This window comes from Heterodontus francisci, chromosome X (assembly GCF_036365525.1).
Source record: "Heterodontus francisci isolate sHetFra1 chromosome X, sHetFra1.hap1, whole genome shotgun sequence".
NCBI classification, from domain to species: domain Eukaryota; kingdom Metazoa; phylum Chordata; class Chondrichthyes; order Heterodontiformes; family Heterodontidae; genus Heterodontus; species Heterodontus francisci.
This window is the reverse complement of record NC_090421.1, coordinates 13,454,073-13,478,782: the sequence shown is the minus strand read 5'-3', so window position 1 is coordinate 13,478,782 and position 24,710 is coordinate 13,454,073. Positions and strand designations below refer to the sequence as shown.

The window sequence follows — 24,710 nt, the reverse complement described above, 5'->3', positions numbered from 1 at the left end:
ATGGCCGCCTGTGGCGGAGTGATTAAAATAAGAGGCCAGAGTGGGAGGAGCACAGAAATCTCAAAGGAGGTTATAGTGATAGGAAATCTTTGCTGCAACGGATTTAGTAAAATGCACTTTTTGCAATTCATCGAAAAAGAAAGACTTGCATTTCTGTAGCACCTTTCAAAACCATTGGACATTTCAGCTTTGCAGCCAATGAAGTACTTTTGAAGTGTAGTCACTGTTGTAATGTAGGAAACACAATGGCTGATTTGCACACAGCAAGCTCCTGCAAACAGCAATGTGATAGTGGCCAGATAATTTGTTTTTTGTGACATTGATTGAGGGATAAATATTGGTCAGGACACCAGGAATAACTCATCTGCTCTTCTTCAAAATGGTGCCATGGGATATTTTATATCCACCCTAGCAGGCAGATGAGACCTCAGTTTTAACATCTATTTTTTAAAATTCATTCATGGGATGTGGGTGTTGCTGGCTAGGCCAGCATTTATTGCTCACCCCTAATTGCCCTTGAGATGGTGGTAGTGAGCTGCCTTTTTGAACCACTGCAGTCCACATGGGGTAGGTACACCCACAGTACTGTGAGAGTCTATGCTAGAATCTGTGAGTTCAATCTTATCCGAAAGGCAGCACTTCCAACATTATAGCACTCCCTTATTACTGCACTGGAGTATCAACTTTGAGTTTTGTGCTCAAGTCTCATGGAGTGATGCTTGAACCTAGAACCTTGTGACTCAGGTGCTGCCAACTGAGCCACAGATGGCACTGATATTTTGCTGAAAATATAATCAAAATAGAATTCTAGTGCTAACCTGATTGATGTAAATGACCTGATTGTGTGCACTTCCCTCTACTGAAATGATGTAAAATATTTTACAGTGGTATCCAAAACTGGCTAAATCTTTCTTTAGGAAGCTGTACATTTTGGTAATAGTGAAGTTCATCTAAAGGGTTAACTTCTTCTGTATTAGAGATAGCCTTGGCCGTGTTCATATCATACTTCAGACTTTTTCCCCGATAATTATTTCTCATTTACAAAACTATGAAATTTTCTATAAGCTCACCAAGCATCCCAGGAACTGAATCTTGCTGTTTTATTCTCTGCTTTATTTGCGTCAGTGGAGGCTAGTCTTGACAGTTAGCCCAGATTGGAGTAAATGATTTACAAATCAACTGTCTTCTGACTGATGGAAAAATATCACAGCATTAGACCACTTTATAGACACTCAAGTTCTGGATTATTTGCAAGTGATACGTACAAGAAAAATTGCATGAAGAAAAGGCATTTGATACAGTACCATGCAACAGACTTGTGAGCAAAGTTATAGCTCATGGAATCAAAAGGACAGTAGCAACATGGATATTGGCTGAGTGACAGGAAACAGTGAGTAGTGGTTAATGGATGCTTTTCAGACTGGAAGAAGGTTTGTCGTGGAGTTCCCAGGGTTCGGTGTTGGGATCCTTGCTCTTCCTGATATATATTAATGACCTAAACCTTGGTGTGCAGGGCACAATACAAAGTTTGCAGATGATACGGAACTTGGAAGTATTGTGAACTGTGAGGAGGATAGTGTGGAACTTCAAAAGGACAGAGACAAGTTGGCGGAATGGGCGGACATGTGGCAGATGAAGTTCAATGCAGAGAAGTGTGAAGTGATTCATTTTGGTAGGAAGAACATGGAGAGACAATATAACATCAAGGGTACAATTCTAAAGGGGGTGCAGGAGCAGAGGGACCTGGGTGTATATGTGCATGAGTCATTGAAGGTGGCACGACAGGTTGAGAGAATGGTCAATAAAGCATACAGTATCCTGGGCTTTATTAATAGGAACATAAAGTAAAAGAGCAAGGAGATTATGTTAAACTTGTATAAAACACTGCATCGGCCTCAGCTGGAGTATTGTGCCCAGTTCTGGGCATTTAAGGAAAAATGAGAAAGCATTGGAGAAAGTGCAGAAAAGATTCACGCGAACGGCTCCAGGGATAAGGAACTTCATTTACGAAGATATATTGGAGAAGAGAAGGCTGAGAGGGGATTTGATAGAGGTATTCAAAGTCATGAGGGTTTTGGACTGGGTAGATCGAGAGAAGCTGTTCCCACTCCTGAAAGGATCAAGAACAAGAGGGCACAGATTTAAGGTAATTGGCAAAGGAAGCAAAAGTGACAGGAGGAAAACCTTTTTCACGCAGAGAATGATTAAGGTCTGGAATGCACTGCCTGAGAGTGTGGCAGAGGCAGATTCAATTGAAGCATTCAAAAGGGAATTAGACTGTTATCTGAAAAGGAAGAATGTGCAGGGTTATGGGGAGAAAGCGGGGGAGTGGCACGAGGTAAATTGATCATTCGCAGAGCCGGTGCAGACACGATGGGCTGAATGGCCTCCTTCTGTGCTGTAACAATCTGTGATTCTTCACTCACTTCTTTGGCCAGGAGACCTCCCCACTGTTCAGTGGACACTTTTACCAGTCTCCAGTATTCTCCCTCCACTTGGACCCTTCCCCCTGGCCTCTTACTCTCTCTTAATTGTTACGGACAGGTGGGAGGTAGTGTGGGTGCCTTCCACTTTTCACCTCTCAAATGAGCACAGATAGCGTTTTTAAAGATAGTGTTTTAGTCCCTCAGTATTTTAAGGGTCAAATAAATAGACAAACAACAGGTTTTCTCATAGGTTAAAAAGAAAGATAAATATTTATTTTGCACAATCACCGAAAAATGTTCGCAACCTCACCCACTCACTTATTCACCCATATGAACATCCAAGAAAAGATAGAGAGAGTAGAGTGATAGCATGCATTTAGAGTCCAATTGTGGTAAGAGAGCTTGTTGTTTTAAGAAAACCTTTAGAAGCTTTTCAGGAGGAAATCTTTCAACAGTGCAGGCCTGAAAGTTCTTTATCTTGAAAAGGATGAAGTGTTCCCGGCTCCTTGTGGTTAAGCCTTAATCCGAAGTGAATGGTGGAAATCCTGGTTCACCTTCACAGGAGGGGGAGTTCTAAAGTCACCTTGCAATTTCTCTGCTGCAGTAGTAAAAAGGCTTTGTCAGCAGGCTCCTGCTTAGCTGGAATGGTCTCACAGCTATTCTGGCTGGAAAAGGCCTTCGTTGGCTGTTCTGCCTCTCTCTCTCTAGAGAGATATCTTTTAAGGTATAAACTTGTCAGGTTGGAGTGTTGTTCAAGTGACAAAGAGCTCTCTGCCCGGTGCGATTCATATAATGTTCCAGGATATGGGAACCATTGTTGTCCGTGATGGTGTCGAATGTGGTCCATTCTGATGGATAGGTGCTACTTCACAACTATTGGGCAGGATTTTAAGCGTTGGCTGCTGGGAGCGACAGCAGGTGAAGAAAATGGCAGCCCGCACATGCGGGCCGCGTGCCACCATACCGCTGTGATCTCCCGTGCAGCGGCTCATTTAAATACCCCGATCAGCCCACCCCCTCCCCCAATCACATGGAAGGGGCGAGCTCTCTGACGCCAGCAATGGCATCAGCTGCCTGTGCGCAGGTTAACAGTTAACTTTTATTTCATAATTCCTCTAGTTAATTTCATATTTCCTCACTGTTTCCTTTGTTAATGTGACATGATCTTTTCATTGAGAACTGCTGGCATGACATCGGTTGTCTCAATTTCTTTGCTTCCCTCACTCGCTTTAACCTGCCTCCCTCTGATCTTGATGCACTCCGTTCTCTCAAGTCCAACCCTAACATTGTCATCAAACCTGCAGAGAAGGGTGGTGCTGTTGTTCTTTGGCAAACCGACCTCTACTTAGCAGATGCCGAACCTCAACTCTCCGACACTTCCCCCTACCTCCCCTGGACCATGACCCCACCGCTGAGCATCAGGCCATTGTCTTCAGGACTGTCACTGACCTCATGTCCTCTGGAGATTTTCTCTCCACAGCCTCCACCATCATAGTTCCCCAACCCCCAACAGCCCACTTCTAACTCTTTCCCAAGATCCACAAACTGAACTGCCCTGGTCGACCAATGGTTTCAGCCTGTTCCTGCCCCATTGAACTGATTTCTTCCCTTCCTTTCCTTGACTTCTCTGCCTCCATTTCTGGGGATAGGTTATCTACCAATATTCACTATGAGCCCACTGACTCTCACAGCTACCTTGACGACACTTCCTCACACCCTGCTTCCTCTAAGCACTCCATTCCATTCTCTCAGTTTCTCTGTCTCTGTTGCATCTGTTCGGATGATACAACCTTCCATACCAACACTTCTGATATGTCTTCCTTTTTCCTCAACCGAGGATCCCCCAGCATTGCCACCCATTCCCCCAGCCCACCGTGTTTGACAGAGCCCTCGACCATGTCCGTTCTATTTCACGGACTTCTGCTCTCACCCCTTCCCCTCCCTCCCAGTACCACAATGGATTCCCCTTGTCTTCACCTTGCACCCCACCAGTCTCCATATTCAATGGATCCTCCTCTGTCATTTCTGCCACCTCCAGCGTGATGCCACCACCAAACACATCTTCCCCTCCTCTCCCCTTTCAGCTTTCCAAAGGGACCGTTCCCTCCGTGACACCCTGGTCCACTCCGCAGTCACCCCAACATCCCCTCTCTTTCCTATGGCATCTTTCCATGCAAGTGCAGGAGGTGCAACCCTGCCCTTTTACCTACTTCCTTCTCACTGTCCAAGGCCTCAAACACTCCTTCCAGGTGAAACAATGATTTACTTGTCCTTCTTTCAATTTAGTATACTGTATTCGCTGCTCACAATGTGGTCTCCTCTACTTCGGGGAGACGAAACGCAGACTGGGTGACCTCTTTGTGGTACATCTCCATTCAGTCCCCAAGCAAGACTCCGAGCTCTCTGTCCCTTGTCATTTTAATTCTCCACCTTGCTCCCACTCTGACCTTTCTGTCCTTGGCCTACTACACTGTTCCAATGAAGCTCAATGTAAGCTCGAGGAACAGCACCTCATCTTTCGACTGGGCACTTTACAGCCTTCCAGACTCAACATTGCATTCATCAATTTTCGATAATAACCTCTATCTCTATTTTGTTTTGTGTTTTTTTGCTAGTTTGTTATTTTTTCTCTTGTTTTTCTCTTATTTCCTTTACTTTGCATTCAGGCAGCTGCTATCCTGCCACTCACACCTCCTCTAGACACACCTTTTGTTTCTTTACTTGTCCCATTACCACTCCCTTTGGCCTTGCACCATGAAACATTTTGTCATTTAATCTCTCCTGCCCTCCACCTAAAACACACCTTCCCTTTTGTTCTTCTTCCCACCCTCCCTTCTTTCACTTGCTCAAAACTGGTTACATTTCTAACTTATCCCAGTTCTGATAAAAGGTCACAGACCTGATACGTTAACTCTGTTTTTCTCTCCAGATGCTGTCTGACCTGCTGAGTATTTCCAGCATTTTCTGTTTTTATGACCAAACTCCTTTATTGAGAGAATAACATGCCAAGTGGATGTGGGGAAAGCCATGTGACCTGGGGTACTTAGATTTCCGGAAAGCCTTTGATAAAGCGCTGCACCAAACATTATTACTGAAACTGAAAGTGGAGTCAATTCAAGATAAAACCTAAGTGTGGAGAAGGAATTGGCTGAAGGGAAAAATGAAGCAGGTAATTATTAGGGAGTAGTGTAGGTAGCCAGGGACCTACAAAAGAAGTTGGGTAAAACTTGTAAATAGGTAGATCAGTGGCAGATGAAATTTAAGACAGTTAAGTGTAAGGTATTACACACTGAGAAATGAGTGTTATAAGTATACTGTGGGTAGTGCAAACATAGTTAAAAGTGAAGTTGACCTGTTTATTTGAAAGAAGTTACTGTCTCCATTAAAGTAGTGAATGGAGGAATTTAATGCGGACTTGCGAAGTGTTCAGACAGTGGCAGCACTCAGCAATTTCCAGGTTATAATAATCAGCTGCTCGTGCATTTGTAGACTGGAACCATGGAAGGGCAGAAGCAGTTCTTAGAACAAAAAAAAAGCGAAGAACATGGGGGAGAAATTGGATAATCCCCCAAAACAGGCGTGCAAATTGCAATGCATGATTAACCTGTGCCGATTCCTTGCTTCCCAGGCAGCACATTAAATTAGTGTGGCCTGCTCTTTTAAATGATCTCTGCCCACACTGCTCCTTGGCTACATGCATCAGTAAGGGGCCTGATATCATGAGTGGCTAGCACTACTTAAAGGCAGCATGCAGCTATTAAAGGAGAGGTGCATTGTAGCTGCAAGAAGTGGTGGGAGTTTCTTCAAAAGTCAGTCTAGGCTCTGATGCCTCAGTGGTGGAACATGTGAGAGAGCAAGCACCAAGGTTTCAGACACTGCACTGGAGGCCTTGGTGGAAGAATGGAAAGAAACAGAGACATCCTATATCCACAGAGGGGTAGCAGTCTCTGTTGTACCCTCCCCTTCCTCTTTGCGTTGCCACTTCCCTCTCTTCCCCTTGCCCACTGGGCCAAGCTCTCTGTTGCCCTAGCCCTGAACTCGTATCTTTCTCTAGTTTCTCTCCTATCTCCCCTCATGCCCGCTTTGAACTTCACTTGCCCAAGAGACCCGCCTCCTGTTCGCTCGATCCTATTCCCACTAAACTGCTGATCACCCAACTTCCCCTCCTGGTCCCCATGTTACCAATATTGTTATTGGTTCACTCGCTTCAGATGTTGTCCCTCTCTCCTTTAAATCTGCCATCATCACCTCTCTCCTCAAAAAACCCACCCCGACCCTTTCTCTAACCTCCCTTTCCTCTCTAAAGTCCTTGAATGTGCTGTCACCTTCCAAATCTGTGCCCATCTTTCCCGGAACTCCATGTTTGAATCCCTCCAATTAGGTTTCCTTCCCTACCACTATGTGACTGTGATAAAGGTAAACTATTCCTCCTCGTCCTTCTTGACTTGTCTGCAGCCTTTGACACGGTTGACCACACCATCCTCTTTGAATGCCTCTTCACTGTTGTCCAGCTGGGTGGGACTGCTCTCACCTGGTTCCATTCTTATCTAGCTAATTGTATCCAGAATATCTTGCAATGGCTTCTATTCCTGCTCCTGCACCATTACCTCTCGTGTCCCCCAAGGATCTATCCTTGGCCTCCTCGTATTTCTCATCTCCATGCTGCCCCTTGGCGACATAATTCGAAATCATCAGTTTTTCCCTGTATGTTGACAGCACCCAGATCGACCTCACCACCACCTCTCGAGCCTTCTACTCTCTCTAAATTGTCAGACTGCTTGTCTGACATCCAATACATGATAAGCAAAAACTCCCTCCAATTAAATATTGGGAATACAGAAGCCATTGTCTTTGGGTCGCTGCTGCAAACTCCCCTCCCGAACTACTGACTCGCTCCATCTCCCTGGCAACTGTCTGAGGTTTAATCAGACCGTTCGCAACCTTGGTGTCATATTTGACCCCGAGATGAACTTCCGGCCACATATCTGTGCCATAGCTAAGACCACCTATTTCAATGTGCTTAACATCACCCGACACTGCCCCTGCTTAAGCTCAGCTGCTGCTGAAATCCTCATACAGACCTTTGTTACCTATAGACTTGACTATTCCAATGCACTCCTGGCTGGTCTCCCACATTCTACCTGCCTTAAACTTGAGGTCATCCAAATCTCTGCGGCACACCAAGTTCTGTTCATCCATCACCCCTGTGCTCACTGTCCTACATTGGCTCCCCGTCAAGCAATGCTTCAATTTTAAAATTCGCACCCTTCCTTTCAAATCTCTCCATGACCTTGCCCCTCCCTATCTCAGTAATCTCCTCCAGCTCCACAACCCTCCTCCAATTCTGGCCTTTCGAACATCCCTGATTTTAGTTGCTGTACCATTGGTGGTCGTGCCTTCAGTTGCCTAGGCCCCAAGCTCTGGAATACCCTCTCCATAACTCTCCGCCTCTCCACCTCGCTTTCCTCCTTTAAGACCCTCCTCAAAAACTACCTGTTTGACCAAGCTTGTGGTCATCTGACCTAATGGGCTGAATTTTACGCCGCCCCAGCGGGTCAGATGGTGGCATGGCGGCAGCGTAAATTTGAGCGGGAGGCTCCGGGAGGCCTACCTGCTCCGCTTCCGCCTCTGGCCAAGTTTACGGCGTTGGGCGGGGGGTGGGAAACGACCTGCCCACCCGAGGCCAATCAAGGCCCTTAAGTGGCCACTTAATGGCCACTTAAGGGCCCTCGCCCGCCTGCACGGGTATTTTACCCATGGTAAGCAGGCATGCTGGGGACATGAAAGGCTGCCCAGCGATAGCTGCCGGCCTTTCCGCGGCCCGGGGGGGCGGGCATGGCAATCAGGCACAGGGTGCCCGATTGAGGACCGTCTCCGCCTCTCAATCCACCCCCGGGACCCAAGACGCCGCCCCCCCACCCCCCCAACCAACCACTCCAGCATCACCAAGGAAGGACTGATCCCTCTGGTGAGGTTATCCCTACTTACCTTCCCTCCTGCATCCATGGTGTTGGCTGGGCTGCAGTCTCAGCAGTGGCCACCACTCCCGGTGGCGCTGTTGGGACTAAGGGCTGCCAGCCCGCTGATCGGCTGGCAGCTCACTGAGGCGGGACCTTCTCCCTCAAGCGGGTGGAAGTCCTGCCTCAGGGCAATTAAAGCCCGGGGACCCGTAAAATATGGGATGGATCCCCGAGCTAGGTGGAAGCGGGTTCGCCACCAACTTTCACGTCGGTGGTGAATTCCCGTCCACCTAAGGTTAAATCCAGCCCAATATCGCCTTATGTGGTTCAATTTAGTCTGATAACGCTCCCGTGAGGCCCCTTGGGTCATTTCACAACGTCAAATGTGCCATATAAATAGAAGCGCTTTGTTGTTGTTGCAGCACTTTAATGATTCCCAGATCCCTTTCAGCTTCAGTTAGAGCTTGTTTGAAAATGGTCATTAAGTGTGCCCATCATTTTTTCGCTCCATGTGTCAGACATTGCCCATACCGGTACTGAATTTCATCGGGCATAGTTCTGCCCACTTGCAAATATTGTCTGGATCCACCTATAGTTTCTTGAGCACTTCATCACTCTCTCCCTCGAGGTGAATATCATCTAGCGATTTGAACAATTTACTTTAAACTTCTGAATTCAGGTCACTTATGTAAATCAGAAATATTAAAGGTCCCAGCACCAATCGCGAGACCACTCCACTCAGTGCATCATTCCCAACTGATATATCTCCTATTAGTATTGGGAAACTTGCCTGATTTCTCCCTTCCTCTAGCCCAGGGGTGCTGAACCCAATTCTAGCCCCCGACAACACAACAGCTGAGATCAGCTAACTTAGCACTGATCATTGATGGACCTCAAGGTCTTCCGAAATTGCATGACTACAGTGGGTGGCACATTGACCTACTGAGACAGAGGAGGAGCTGCCAGATCTTCAAAGAGGCTTTTTCTCCTTTATGTGCAGCACCAAGTTTATTTTCTCATGAATTAAATCATGGCTGTGAAAGGACCATTGCCCACTCTGTTTACAAACCTGGCAAAGTGAATAATTCAACAGTCAACAATGTGCCATAACAGGGGGAAAAAAAATTAATAGAGGTTCAAATTTGAACAAAGACGAGCAAAATGGCATCATTGGTGGTGGAGGGTGTGTGGTGGCGAGGCTAGTTCTTGTTTCAAGCCCTATTTTTGGCACCTGTAAACCCAGTGTGTAAATAATCAAATCAGACTTAAATGCTGACATGTTGCAGAGTAGAAAAGGCAGAGGTTGCGTCATGTCTAAGTTCTGGCATTTTATGACTTTTGCCCAGAAATACCACTGTCAGCTAAAAAATATGAGCGAGCCATGCAATCAGACCAGCCTCCCTTTGACCCCATCCTGCCCCAGTCGATAATGGCTTTGGCACACGCAGTATTTTCCTGATCTTCCTGCACAGGTCAGTAGTTTAATCTGAAATGATCTGAGGTCTGTGGCAGCACCGGTTTCCCTTTACTGGGCAAGGAGATGTGCCAAAAGAGTCCAACAGAAGACTTGATATAAAGAGGCTGATGATGTGAAGTCTTAGAAACTGCTGCTGGTTTCTCCACTTGCACACCTGTCGGGTTCAGCAGGCTTTTCTGCAAAGGGAAGCCTTCAGCAGGATGAACAAAAGAATGATTTTGAGCCACTGCTGTTTCCTTTACTTGTGGATAAGGACTCTGACTCTGTCGCTATCTGAGGACTCAGCTTGCACTTTCAGCAGCTCCTACAGTTCTGAGGTGGGGACAGATGACAAGGTCCTCAAGTGGATGAAGAGCCACATTCTGAAACAAATGCACATGAAGACAAGGCCGAAACCCAGCAATGCAACACTCAGGAAAACTCAAATGTCCGTTCTGAGGAAATTCCACATGGACAATGTGATGAAGGCCAGCTCTCCAGACAGTCCAACACCTATTCAGAAGTTCGAGCACAGCCAGGGACCGAATGATAAAAGCTATGAAATCATCACCTTCGCACAATCAGGTTAGTCGGAGTAAATAAGTTGGTCCTGATTTATTATGAACCAGCATGCAGATTCGGTGGATTGTAACAGGGGGGAGCTCCAGTCTGGCTCTTTTTGTGCTCCTGCTGATGTTCAATTTCACCACCACAGTTTCTTCACGTCCCTCAGGAATCTAAAGAACGGTTTCCATCTCTTTGATGCCTCTAGCCATGGTCTTTTTTCAGGTTTCAACATTCCTGGCCCCTCTGTCTCCTCTGATCTCAAAACAAAAGGTCCACTATTCCTCGATTAATAAAAGCAGTCGCCAAGAAACACAGGTTTCTCTTTCATCTCAAAAACTTGTTTTACCAGAAACAAAACTTCACTGAACGTAAAAGATTTCATGGCACCATTTGTGTACTTTATATTCCAAGATAACAGATACCCGGGAGTGAGTTACAGATTGGAATCTAATCAAAGGGTTTGGGTGGTTTACATATAGAATAACAGATACCCGGGAGTGAGTTAAAGACTGGAATATAATCGAGGGATCGAGTGGTTTATATATAGAATAACAGATACCCGGGAGTGAGAGACAGACTGGAATCGAATCGAGGGGTTTAGTGGGGTGGGGGGTTTATATTTAGAATAACAGAGACCCGGGAGTGAATTACAGGCTGGAATCTAATCGAGGGGTTTGGGTGGTTTACATATAGAATAACAGATACCCAGGAGTGCGTTACAGACTGGAATCTAATCGAAGGGTTCGGGTGGTTTCTTTATAAAATAACACATACCTGGGAGTGAGGTACAGGCTGGAATCTAATTGAAGGATTCGGGGTGGCTTATATAGAGAATAACATATACCCGGGAGTGAATTACAGGCTGGAATCTAATTGAAGGGTTCGGTGGGGTGGGTGGTTTGTATGTAGAATAAAGGATACACAGGAGTGAGTTACAGCCTGGAATCAAATCGAGAGATTTAGGGTAGTTAAAATATAGAATAACAGATACCCGGGATTGAGTTACAGGCTGGCGTCTAATCGAGGGATTCGGGTAGTTTATATAAAGAATAACAGATACCCGGGAGCGGGTTACAGACTGGAATCTAATTGCAGAGTTCGGTGAGGTGGGGGGTTTATATATAGAATAACAGATACCCGGGAGTGAGTTACAAACAGGAATCTAATCAATGGGTTCAGGGGGTTTATATATAGAATAACAGATAACCGGGAGTGAGTTACAAACTGGAATCTAATCGAGGGATCGGGTGGTTTATATAGAGAATAACAGAAATCCGGGAGTGAGTTACAAAGTGGAATCTAATCAATGGGTTCAAGGGGTTTTATATATAGAATAACAGATACCCGGGAGTGAGTTACAGGCTGGAATCTAATCAAGAGGTTCGGAGTGTTTATATATACAATAACAGTTACCCGGGAGTGAGTTACAGATTGGAATCTAATAAATGGGTTCAGGGGGTTTATATATTGAATAACTGATACCCAGGAATGAGTTACAGACTGGAATCTAATCAAGGGATCGGGTGGTTTATATATAGAATAACAGATACCCGGGAGTGAGTTACAAACAGGAATCTAATCAATGGGTTCAGGGGGTTTATATATAGAATAACAGATAACCGGGAGTGAGTTACAAACTGGAATCTAATCGAGGGATCGGGTGGTTTATATAGAGAATAACAGAAATCCGGGAGTGAGTTACAAAGTGGAATCTAATCAATGGGTTCAAGGGGTTTTATATATAGAATAACAGATACCCGGGAGTGAGTTACAGGCTGGAATCTAATCAAGAGGTTCGGAGTGTTTATATATACAATAACAGTTACCCGGGAGTGAGTTACAGATTGGAATCTAATAAATGGGTTCAGGGGGTTTATATATTGAATAACTGATACCCAGGAATGAGTTACAGACTGGAATCTAATCAAGGGATCGGGTGGTTTATATATAGAATAACAGATATCCGGGAGTGAGTTACAGACTGGAATCTAATTGAAAGGTTCGGGTGGTTTATATATAGAATAACAGATACCAGGGAATGAGTTACAGACTGGAATCTAATTGAGGGGTTCAGAGGGGTTTATATATAGAATAACAGATACCTGGGAGTGAGTTACAGACTGGAATCTATTCGAGAGATTTAGGGTGGTTAAAATATCGAATAACAGATACACGGGAATGAGTTACAGGCTGGCGTCTAATCGAGGGATTCGGGTGGTTTATATATAGAATAACAGATACCCGGGATCGGGTTACAGACTGGAATCTAATTGCAGGGTTCGGTGAGGTGTGGGGGTTTATATATAGAATAACAGGTACCCGGGAGTGAGTTACAAACTGGAATCTAATCAATGGGTTCAGGGGGTTCATATATAGAATAACAGATAACCGGGAGTGAGTTACAAACTGGAATCTAATCGAGGGATCGGGTGGTTTATATAGAGAATAACAGAAATCCGGGAGCGAGTTACAAACTGGAATCTAATCAATGGGTTCAGGGGGGTTTATATATAGAATAACAGATACCCGGGAGTGAGTTACAGGCTGGAATCTAATCGAGGTGATCGGGGGGGTTTATATAAAGAATAACAGACATTCGGGAGTGACTTGCAGGCTGGAATCTAATCAAGGGATTCGTGGGGCTTATATATAGAATAACAGATACCTGGGAGTGAGTTATAGACTGGAATCTAATTGAAAGGTTTGGGTGGTTGAGATGTAGAATAACAGATATCAGGGAGTGAATTACAGGCTGGAATCTAATCAAGGGGTTCGGGGGGCTTATATATAGAATAACAGACACCTGGGAGTGAGTTACAGACTGGAATCTAATCGAGGGATCGGGTGGTTTATATATAGAATAACAGTTATCCAGGAGTGAATTACAGGCTGGAATCTAGTCAAGGGGTTCAGGGTGTTTATATATAGAATAACAGATACCCAGGAGTGAGTTACAGACTGGAATCTAATCGAGGGATCGGGTGGCTTATATACAGAATAACAGATACCCAGGACCGGGTTACAGACTGGAATCTAATCAAGAGGTTCGGAGTGTTTATATATACAATAACAGTTACCCGGGAGTGAGTTACAGATTGGAATCTAATAAATGGGTTCAGGGGGTTTATATCTAGAATAACAGATACCCGGGAGTGAGTTACAGGCTGGAAGCTAATCGAAGGGTTCGGGTGGTTTATATATAGAATAACAGATACCCAGGAGTGAGTTACAGACTGGAATCTCATCGAGAGGTTTGGGTGGTTTATGTATAGAATAACAGATACCCAGGAGTGAGTTACAGACTGGAATCTAATTGAAGGGTTCGATGGGGTGGGGGTTTTATATGTAGAATAACAGATACCCAGGAGTGAGTTACAGACTGGAATCTAATCGAGGGGTTCGGGTGGTTTATATATAGAATAACAGATACCTGGGAGTGAGTTACAGACTGGAATCCAATCGAGAGGTTTGGGTGGTTTATAAATAGAATAATAGATACCCGGGAGTGAGTTACAGACTGGAATCTAATTGAAGGGTTCGATGGGGTGGGGGTTTTATATGTAGAATAACAGATACCCAGGAGTGAGTTACAGAGTGTAATCTAATCGAGAGGTTTGGGTGGTTTATAAATAGAATAATAGATACCCGGGAGTGAGTTACAGACTGGAATCTAATCGAAGGGTTCGGGTGGTTTCTTTATAAATAACAGATACCAGGGAATGAGTTACAGACTGGAATCTAATCGAGAGATTTAGGGTGGTTAAAATATCGAATAACAGATACCCGGGAATGAGTTACAGGCTGGCGTCCAATCGAGGGATTCGGGTGGTTTATATATAGAATAACAGATACCCGGGAGTGAGTTGCCGACTGGAATCTAATTGAAAGGTTTGGGTGGTTTATAAAAAGAATAACAGATACTTGGGATTGAGTTACAGACTGGAATCTATTCGAGGGGTTCGGGGGGTTTATATATAGAATAACAGATACCCGGGAATGAGTTACAGACTGGAATCTAATCGAGGGATCGGGTGGTTTATATACAGAATAACAGATACCCAGGACCGGGTTACAGACTGGAATCTAATCAAGAGGTTCGGAGTGTTTATATATACAATAACAGTTACCCGGGAGTGAGTTACAGACTGGAATCTAATAAATGGGTTCAGGGGGTTTATATATTGAATAACTGATACCCAGGAGTGAGTTACAGACTGGAATCTAATCGAGGGATCGGGTGGTTTATATATAGAATAACAGATACCCGGGAGTGAGTTACAGACTGGAATCTAATCAAGAGGTTCGGAGTGTTTATATATACAATAACAGTTACCCGGGAGTGAGTTACAGATTGGAATATAATAAATGGGTTCAGGGGGTTTATATATTGAATAACTGATACCCAGGAGTGAGTTACAGACTGGAATCTAATCGAGGGATCGGGTGGTTTATATATAGAATAACAGATATCCGGGAGTGAGTTACAGACTGGAATCTAATCGAGGGGTTCAGGGGTTTATATATCGAATAACAGATATCCGGGAGTGAGTTACAGACTGGAATCTAATCGAGGGATCGGGTGGTTTATATATAGAATAACAGATACCCGGGAATGAGTTGCAGACTGGAATCTAATCGAGGGATCAGGTGGTTTATATATAGAATAACAGATATCTGGGAGTGAATTACAGGCTGGAATATAATCAAGGGGTTCGGGGGGCTTATATATAGAATAACAGATACCCGGGAGTTAGTTACAGACTGGAATCTAATTGCGGGATCGGGTTGTTTATATATAGAATAACAGATACCCAGGAGTGAGTTAAGGACTGGAATCTAATTGCGGGATCGGGTTGTTTATATATAGAATAACAGATATCCGGGAGTGAAATACAGGCTGGAATCTAGTCAAGGGGTTCAGGGGACATAGATATAGAATAACAGATACCCGGGAGTGAGTTGCAGACTGGAATCTAATTGAAAGGTTTGGGTGGTTTATATATAGAATAACAGATATCCGGGAGTGAATTGCAGGCTGGAATCTCGTCAAGGGGTTCGGGGGACATAGATATAGAATAACAGATACCCGGGAGTGAGTTGCCGACTGGAATCTAATTGAAAGGTTTGGGTGGTTTATAAAAAGAATACCAGATACTTGGGAGTGAGTTACAGACTGGAATCTAATCGAGGGGTTCAGGGGGGTTTTGATAAAGAATAACTGATACCCAGGAGTGAGTTACAGACTGGAATCTAATCGAGGGGTTCGGGGGGTTTATATATCGAATAACAGATACCCGGGAATGAGTTACAGACTGGAATCTAATCGAGAGCTTTTGGGTGGTTAAAATATAGAGTATCAGATACCCGGGAGTCATTTGCAGGCTGGCGTCTAATCGAGGGATTCGGGTGGTTTATATATAGAATAACAGATACCCAAGAGTCAGTTACAGACTGGAATCTAATCGAGGGGTTCGGGTGGTTTATATATAGAATAACAGATACCCGGGAGTGAGTTACAGGCTGGAATCTAGTCAAGGGGTTTGGGGGACTTATATATAGAATAACAGATACCCGGGAATGAGTTACAGGCTGGAATCTAATTGAAAGGTTTGGGTGGTTTATATATAGAATAACAGATACCCAGGAATGAGTTACAGGCTGGAATCTAATTGAAAGGTTTGGGTGGTTTATATATAGAATAACAGAAATCTGGGAGTGAATTACAGGCTGGAATCTCATCAAGGGGTTCGGGGGGCTTATATATAGAATAACAGATACCCAGGAGTGAGTTAAGGACTGGAATCTAATCGAGGGATCGGGTGGTTGATAACAAGAATAACAGATATCCGGGATTGAATTGCAGGCTGGAATCTAATCGAAGGGTTTGGGTGGTTTATATATAGAATAACAGATACTTGGGAGTGAGTTACAGACTGGAACCTAATCGAGGGGTTCAGGGGGGTTTTGAGATAGAATAACTGATACCCAGGAGTGAGTTACAGACTGGAATCTAATCGAGGGGGTCGGGGGGTTTATATATCGAATAACAGATACCCGGGAGTGATTTACAGACTGGAATCTAATCGAGGGATCGGGTGGTTTATATACAGCACAACAGATACCTAGGACCGGGTTACAGACTGGAATCTAATCAAGAGGTTCGGAGTGTTTATATATACAATAACAGTTACCCGGGAGTGAGTTACAGATTGGAATCTAATAAATAGGTTCAGGGGGTTTATATATTGAATAACTGATACCCAGGAGTGAGTTACAGACTGGAATCTAATCGAGGGATCGGGTGGTTTATATATAGAATAACAGATATCCGGGAGTGAGTTTCAGACTGGAATCTAATTGAAAGGTTTGGGTGGTTTATATGTAGAATAACAGATACCCGGGAATGAGTTCCAGGCTGGAAGCTAATCGTAGGGTTCGGGTGGTTATTATATAGAATAACAGATACCGAGGAGTGAGTTACAGACTGGAATCTAATTGAGAGGTTTGGGTGGTTTATAAATAGAATAACAGATACCCGGGAGTGAGTTACAGGCTGGAAGCTAATCGAAGGGTTCGGGTGGTTTCTTTATAAATAACAGATACCAGGGAATGAGTTACAGCCTGGAATCTAATTGAGGGGTTCAGAGGGGTTTATATATCGAATAACAGATACCTGGGAGTGAGTTGCAGACTGGTATCTAATTGAAAGGTATGGCTGGTTTATATACAGATTAAAAGATACCCGGGAATGAGTTACAGACTGGAATCTAATCGAAGGTTCGGGGTGGTTTATACAGAAAATAACACATACCTGGGAGTGAGTTACAGGCTGGAATCTAATCGAAGGGTTCGGGTGGTTTCTTTATAAAATAACAGATACCCAAGAGTCAGTTACAGACTGGAATCTAATCGAGGGGTTCGGTTGGTTATATCTAGAATAACAGATACCGGGAGTGAGTTATACACTGGAATCTAATCGAAGGGTCGGGGTGGTTTATTCATAGATTAACAGATACCGGGAGTGAGTTATTGACTGGAATCTAATCGAAGGGTCGTGGTGGTTTAGATATAGAATAACAGAGACCCGGGAGTGAGTTACAGGCTGGAATCTAATCGGAGGGTTCGGGTGGTTTCTTTATAAAATAACAGATACCTGGGCGTGAGTTACAGACTGGAATCTAATCAAAGGATCGGGGTGGTTTAGATATTGAATAACAGATACCCGGGAGTGAGTTACAGTCTGGAATTTAATCGAGGGATCGGGTGGTTTATATACAGCACAACAGATACCTAGGACCGGGTTACAGACTGGAATCTAATCAAGAGGTTCGGAGTGTTTATATATACAATAACAGTTACCCGGGAGTGAGTTACAGATTGGAATCTAATAAATGGGTTCAGGGGGTTTATATCTAGAATAACAGATACCCGGGAGTGAGTTACAGGCTGGAAGCTAATCGAAGGGTTCGGGTGGTTTATATATAGAATAACAGATACCCAGGAGTGAGTTACAGACTGGAATCTCATCGAGAGGTTTGGGTGGTTTATGTATAGAATAACAGATACCCAGGAGTGAGTTACAGACTGGAATCTAATTGAAGGGTTCGATGGGGTGGGGGTTTTATATGTAGAATAACAGATACCCAGGAGTGAGTTACAGAGTGTAATCTAATCGAGAGGTTTGGGTGGTTTATAAATAGAATAATAGATACCCGGGAGTGAGTTACAGACTGGAATCTAATCGAAGGGTTCGGGTGGTTTCTTTATAAATAACAGATACCAGGGAATGAGTTACAGACTGGAATCTAATCGAGAGATTTAGGGTGGTTAAAATATCGAATAACAGATACCCGGGAATGAGTTACAGGCTGGCGTCCAATCGAGGGATTCGGGTGGTTTATATATAGAATAACAGATACCCGGGAGTGAGTTGCCGACTGGAATCTAATTGAAAGGTTTGGGTGGTTTATAAAAAGAATAACAGATACTTGGGATTGAGTTACAGACTGGAATCTATTCGAGGGGTTCGGGGGGTTTATATATAGAATAACAGATACCCGGGAATGAGTTACAGACTGGAATCTAATCGAGGGATCGGGTGGTTTATATACAGAATAACAGATACCCAGGACCGGGTTACAGACTGGAATCTAATCAAGAGGTTCGGAGTGTTTATATATACAATAACAGTTACCCGGGAGTGAGTTACAGACTGGAATCTAATAAATGGGTTCAGGGGGTTTATATATTGAATAACTGATACCCAGGAGTGAGTTACAGACTGGAATCTAATCGAGGGATCGGGTGGTTTATATATAGAATAACAGATACCCGGGAGTGAGTTACAGACTGGAATCTAATCAAGAGGTTCGGAGTGTTTATATATACAATAACAGTTACCCGGGAGTGAGTTACAGATTGGAATATAATAAATGGGTTCAGGGGGTTTATATATTGAATAACTGATACCCAGGAGTGAGTTACAGACTGGAATCTAATCGAGGGATCGGGTGGTTTATATATAGAATAACAGATATCCGGGAGTGAGTTACAGACTGGAATCTAATCGAGGGGTTCAGGGGTTTATATATCGAATAACAGATATCCGGGAGTGAGTTACAGACTGGAATCTAATCGAGGGATCGGGTGGTTTATATATAGAATAACAGATACCCGGGAATGAGTTGCAGACTGGAATCTAATCGAGGGATCAGGTGGTTTATATATAGAATAACAGATATCTGGGAGTGAATTACAGGCTGGAATATAATCAAGGGGTTCGGGGGGCTTATATATAGAATAACAGATACCCGGGAGTTAGTTACAGACTGGAATCTAATTGCGGGATCGGGTTGTTTATATATAGAATAACAGATACCCAGGAGTGAGTTAAGGACTGGAATCTAATTGCGGGATCGGGTTGTTTATATATAGAATAACAGATATCCGGGAGTGAAATACAGGCTGGAATCTAGTCAAGGGGTTCAGGGGACATAGATATAGAATAACAGATACCCGGGAGTGAGTTGCAGACTGGAATCTAATTGAAAGGTTTGGGTGGTTTATATATAGAATAACAGATATCCGGGAGTGAATTGCAGGCTGGAATCTCGTCAAGGGGTTCGGGGGACATAGATATAGAATAACAGATACCCGGGAGTGAGTTGCCGACTGGAATCTAATTGAAAGGTTTGGGTGGTTTATAAAAAGAATACCAGATACTTGGGAGTGAGTTACAGACTGGAATCTAATCGAGGGGTTCAGGGGGGTTTTGATAAAGAATAACTGATACCCAGGAGTGAGTTACAGACTGGAATCTAATCGAGGGGTTCGGGGGGTTTATATATCGAATAACAGATACCCGGGAATGAGTTACAGACTGGAATCTAATCGAGAGCTTTTGGGTGGTTAAAATATAGAGTATCAGATACCCGGGAGTCATTTGCAGGCTGGCGTCTAATCGAGGGATTCGGGTGGTTTATATATAGAATAACAGATACCCAAGAGTCAGTTACAGACTGGAATCTAATCGAGGGGTTCGGGTGGTTTATATATAGAATAACAGATACCCGGGAGTGAGTTACAGGCTGGAATCTAGTCAAGGGGTTTGGGGGACTTATATATAGAATAACAGATACCCGGGAATGAGTTACAGGCTGGAATCTAATTGAAAGGTTTGGGTGGTTTATATATAGAATAACAGATACCCAGGAATGAGTTACAGGCTGGAATCTAATTGAAAGGTTTGGGTGGTTTATATATAGAATAACAGAAATCTGGGAGTGAATTACAGGCTGGAATCTCATCAAGGGGTTCGGGGGGCTTATATATAGAATAACAGATACCCAGGAGTGAGTTAAGGACTGGAATCTAATCGAGGGATCGGGTGGTTGATAACAAGAATAACAGATATCCGGGATTGAATTGCAGGCTGGAATCTAATCGAAGGGTTTGGGTGGTTTATATATAGAATAACAGATACTTGGGAGTGAGTTACAGACTGGAACCTAATCGAGGGGTTCAGGGGGGTTTTGAGATAGAATAACTGATACCCAGGAGTGAGTTACAGACTGGAATCTAATCGAGGGGGTCGGGGGGTTTATATATCGAATAACAGATACCCGGGAGTGATTTACAGACTGGAATCTAATCGAGGGATCGGGTGGTTTATATACAGCACAACAGATACCTAGGACCGGGTTACAGACTGGAATCTAATCAAGAGGTTCGGAGTGTTTATATATATAATAACAGTTACCCGGGAGTGAGTTACAGATTGGAATCTAATAAATAGGTTCAGGGGGTTTATATATTGAATAACTGATACCCAGGAGTGAGTTACAGACTGGAATCTAATCGAGGGATCGGGTGGTTTATATATAGAATAACAGATATCCGGGAGTGAGTTTCAGACTGGAATCTAATTGAAAGGTTTGGGTGGTTTATATGTAGAATAACAGATACCCGGGAATGAGTTCCAGGCTGGAAGCTAATCGTAGGGTTCGGGTGGTTATTATATAGAATAACAGATACCGAGGAGTGAGTTACAGACTGGAATCTAATTGAGAGGTTTGGGTGGTTTATAAATAGAATAACAGATACCCGGGAGTGAGTTACAGGCTGGAAGCTAATCGAAGGGTTCGGGTGGTTTCTTTATAAATAACAGATACCAGGGAATGAGTTACAGCCTGGAATCTAATTGAGGGGTTCAGAGGGGTTTATATATCGAATAACAGATACCTGGGAGTGAGTTGCAGACTGGTATCTAATTGAAAGGTATGGCTGGTTTATATACAGATTAAAAGATACCCGGGAATGAGTTACAGACTGGAATCTAATCGAAGGTTCGGGGTGGTTTATACAGAAAATAACACATACCTGGGAGTGAGTTACAGGCTGGAATCTAATCGAAGGGTTCGGGTGGTTTCTTTATAAAATAACAGATACCCAAGAGTCAGTTACAGACTGGAATCTAATCGAGGGGTTCGGTTGGTTATATCTAGAATAACAGATACCGGGAGTGAGTTATACACTGGAATCTAATCGAAGGGTCGGGGTGGTTTATTCATAGATTAACAGATACCGGGAGTGAGTTATTGACTGGAATCTAATCGAAGGGTCGTGGTGGTTTAGATATAGAATAACAGAGACCCGGGAGTGAGTTACAGGCTGGAATCTAATCGGAGGGTTCGGGTGGTTTCTTTATAAAATAACAGATACCTGGGCGTGAGTTACAGACTGGAATCTAATCAAAGGATCGGGGTGGTTTAGATATTGAATAACAGATACCCGGGAGTGAGTTACAGTCTGGAATTTAATCGAGGGGTTCAGGTGGTTTATATATTGAATAACAGATACCTGGGCGTGAGTTACAGACTGGAATCTAATCAAAGGATCGGGGTGGTTTAGATATAGAATAACAGATACCCGGGAGTGAGTTGCAGACTGGAATCTAATTGAAAGGTTTGGGTGGTTTTCTATCGAATAACAGATAGTATTAGAATTAGAATTAGAACATTACAGCGCAGTACAGGCCCTTCGGCCCTCGATGTTGCGCCGACCTGTGAAACCATCTGACCTACACTATTCCATTTTCATCCATATGTCTATCCAATGACCACTTAAATGCCCTTAAAGTTGGCGAGTCTACTACTGTTGCAGGCAGGGCTTTACACGCCCCTACTACTCTCTGAGTAAAGAAACTACCTCTAACATCTGTCCTATATCTATCACCCCTCAACCTAAAGCTATGTCCCCTCGTGTTTGCCATCACCATCCGAGGAAAAAGACTCTCACTATCCACCCTATCTAACCCTCTGATTATCTTATATGTCTCTATTAAGTCACCTCTCCTCCTCCTTCTCTCCAACGAAAACAACCTCAAGTCCCTCAGCCTTTCCTCGTAAGACCTTCCCTCCATACCAGGCAACATCCTAGTAAATCTCCTCTGCACCCTTTCCAAAGCTTCCACATCCTTCCTATAATGCGGTGACCAGAACTGCACGTAATACTCCAGTTGCGGTCTCACCAGAGTTTTGTACAGCTGCAGCATGACCTCGTGGCTCCGAAACTCGATCCCCCGACTAATAAAAGCTAACACACCATATGCCTTCTTAACAGCCCTATTAACCTGGGTAGCAACTTTCAGGGATTTATGTACCTGGACACCAAGATCTCTCTGTTCATCTACACTACCAAGAATCTTCCCATTAGCCCAGTACTCTGCATTCCTGTTACTCCTTCCAAAGTGAATCACCTCACACTTTTCCGCATTAAACTCCATTTGCCATCTCTCAGCCCAGCTCTGCAGCCTATCTATGTCCCTCTGTACCCTACAACATCCTTCGGCACTATCCACAACTCCACCGACCTTAGTGTCATCCGCAAATTTACTAACCCACCCTTCTACACCCTCTTCCAGGTCATTTATAAAAATGACAAACAGCAGTGGCCCCAAAACAGATCCTTGCGGTACACCACTAGTAACTAAACTCCAGGATGAACATTTGCCATCAACCACCACCCTCTGTCTTCTTTCAGCTAGCCAATTTCTGATCCAAAGCTCGAAATCACCTTCAACCCCATACTTCCGTATTTTCTGCAATAGCCTACCGTGGGGAACCTTATCAAACGCCTTACTGAAATCCATATACACCACATCCACTGCTTTACCCTCATCCACCTGTTTGGTCACCTTCTTGAAAAACTCAATAAGGTTTGTGAGGCACGACCTACCCGTCACAAAACCGTGCTGACTATCGCTAATGAACTTATTCTTTTCAAGATGATTATAAATCCTGTCTCTTATAACCTTTTCCAACATTTTACGCACAACCGAAGTAAGGCTCACAGGTCTATAATTACCAGGGCTGTCTCTACTCCCCTTCTTGAACAAAGAGACAACATTTGCTATCCTCCAGTCTTCCGGCACTATTCCTGTCGACAATGACGACATAAAGATCAAGGACAAAGGCTCTGCAATCTCCTCCCTAGCTTCCCAGAGAATCCTAGGATAAATCCCATCTGGCCCAGGGGATTTATCTATTTTCACACTTTCCAAAATTGCTAACTCCTCCTCCTTGTGAACCTCAATCCCATCTAGCCTAGTAGTCTGAATCTCAGTATTCTCCTCGACAACAAATTCTTTCTGTACTGTAAATACTGATGAAAAATATTCATTTAACGCTTCCCCTATCTCCTCTGATTCCACACACAACTTCCCACTACTGTCCTTGATTGGCCCTAATCTAACTCTAGTCATTCTTTTATTCCTGATATACCGATAGAAAGCCTTAGGGTTTTCCCTGATCCTATCCACCAAAGCCTTCGGGTTTTCCCTGATCCTATCCGCCAAGTGAGTGAGTGAGTTCCCGGGAGTGAGTTACAGACCGGAATCTAATCGAGGGGTTCGGGGTGTTTATATATACAATAACAGACCCCCGGGAGTGAGTTACAGACTGCAATCTAATAAATGGGTTCAGGGGGTTGATGTCTCGAATAACTGATACCCCGGAGTGAGTTACAGGCTGGAATCTCATCGAGGGGTTCGGGGTGTTTATATATAGAATAACAGATGCCCGGGAATGAGTTACAGGCTGGAATCTAATCGAAGGCTTTGGGTGGTTTATATATAGAATAACAGATACTTGGGAGTGAGTTAAAGACTGGAAACTAATCGCGGGGTTCAGGGGGTTTATATATAGAATAACAGATACCCGGGAGTGAGTTACAGACTGGAATCTAATCGAGGGATCGGGTGGTTTATATGCAGAATAACAGATACCCAGGACCGGGTTACAGACTGGAATCTAATCAAGAGGTTCGGAGTGTTTATATATACAATAACAGATACCCGGGAGTGAGTTACAGACTGGAATCTAATAAATAGGTTCAGGGCGTTTATATATAGAATAACTGATACCCAGTAGTAAGATACAGACTGGAATCTAATCGAGGGATCGGGTGGTTTATATATAAAATAACAGATACCCGGGAGTGAGTTGCAGACTGGAATCTAATCGAGAGGTTTGGGTGGTTTTTGTATACAATAACAGATACCTGGGCGTGAGTTACAGACTGGAATCTAATTGAAGGGTTCGATGGGGTGGGGGTTTTATATATCGAATAACAGATACCCAGGAGTGAGTGACAGACTGGGATCTAATCGAGAGGTTTGGGTGGTTTATACATAGAATAACAGATACCCAAGAGTGAGTTACAGACTGGAATCGAATTGAAAGGTTTGGGTGGTTTATATATAGAATAACAGATACCCGGGAGTGAGTGACAGGCTGGAAGCTA

General features: G+C 43.8%; 1 protein-coding gene across 1 annotated transcript in view; it reads left to right on the top strand.

Moving 5' to 3' along the window:
- Positions 1-9,840: 9,840 nt before the first annotated feature.
- Positions 9,841-24,710, top strand: part of LOC137358673 (inhibin beta B chain-like) — a 55,346-nt gene continuing 40,476 nt past the window's right edge. Inside the window, exon 1 of the mRNA XM_068024844.1 lies at positions 9,841-10,427. Coding sequence (XP_067880945.1) covers positions 10,064-10,427 — 364 coding nt within the window. The 5' untranslated portion in view covers positions 9,841-10,063. The remainder of the gene's footprint in view (positions 10,428-24,710) is intronic.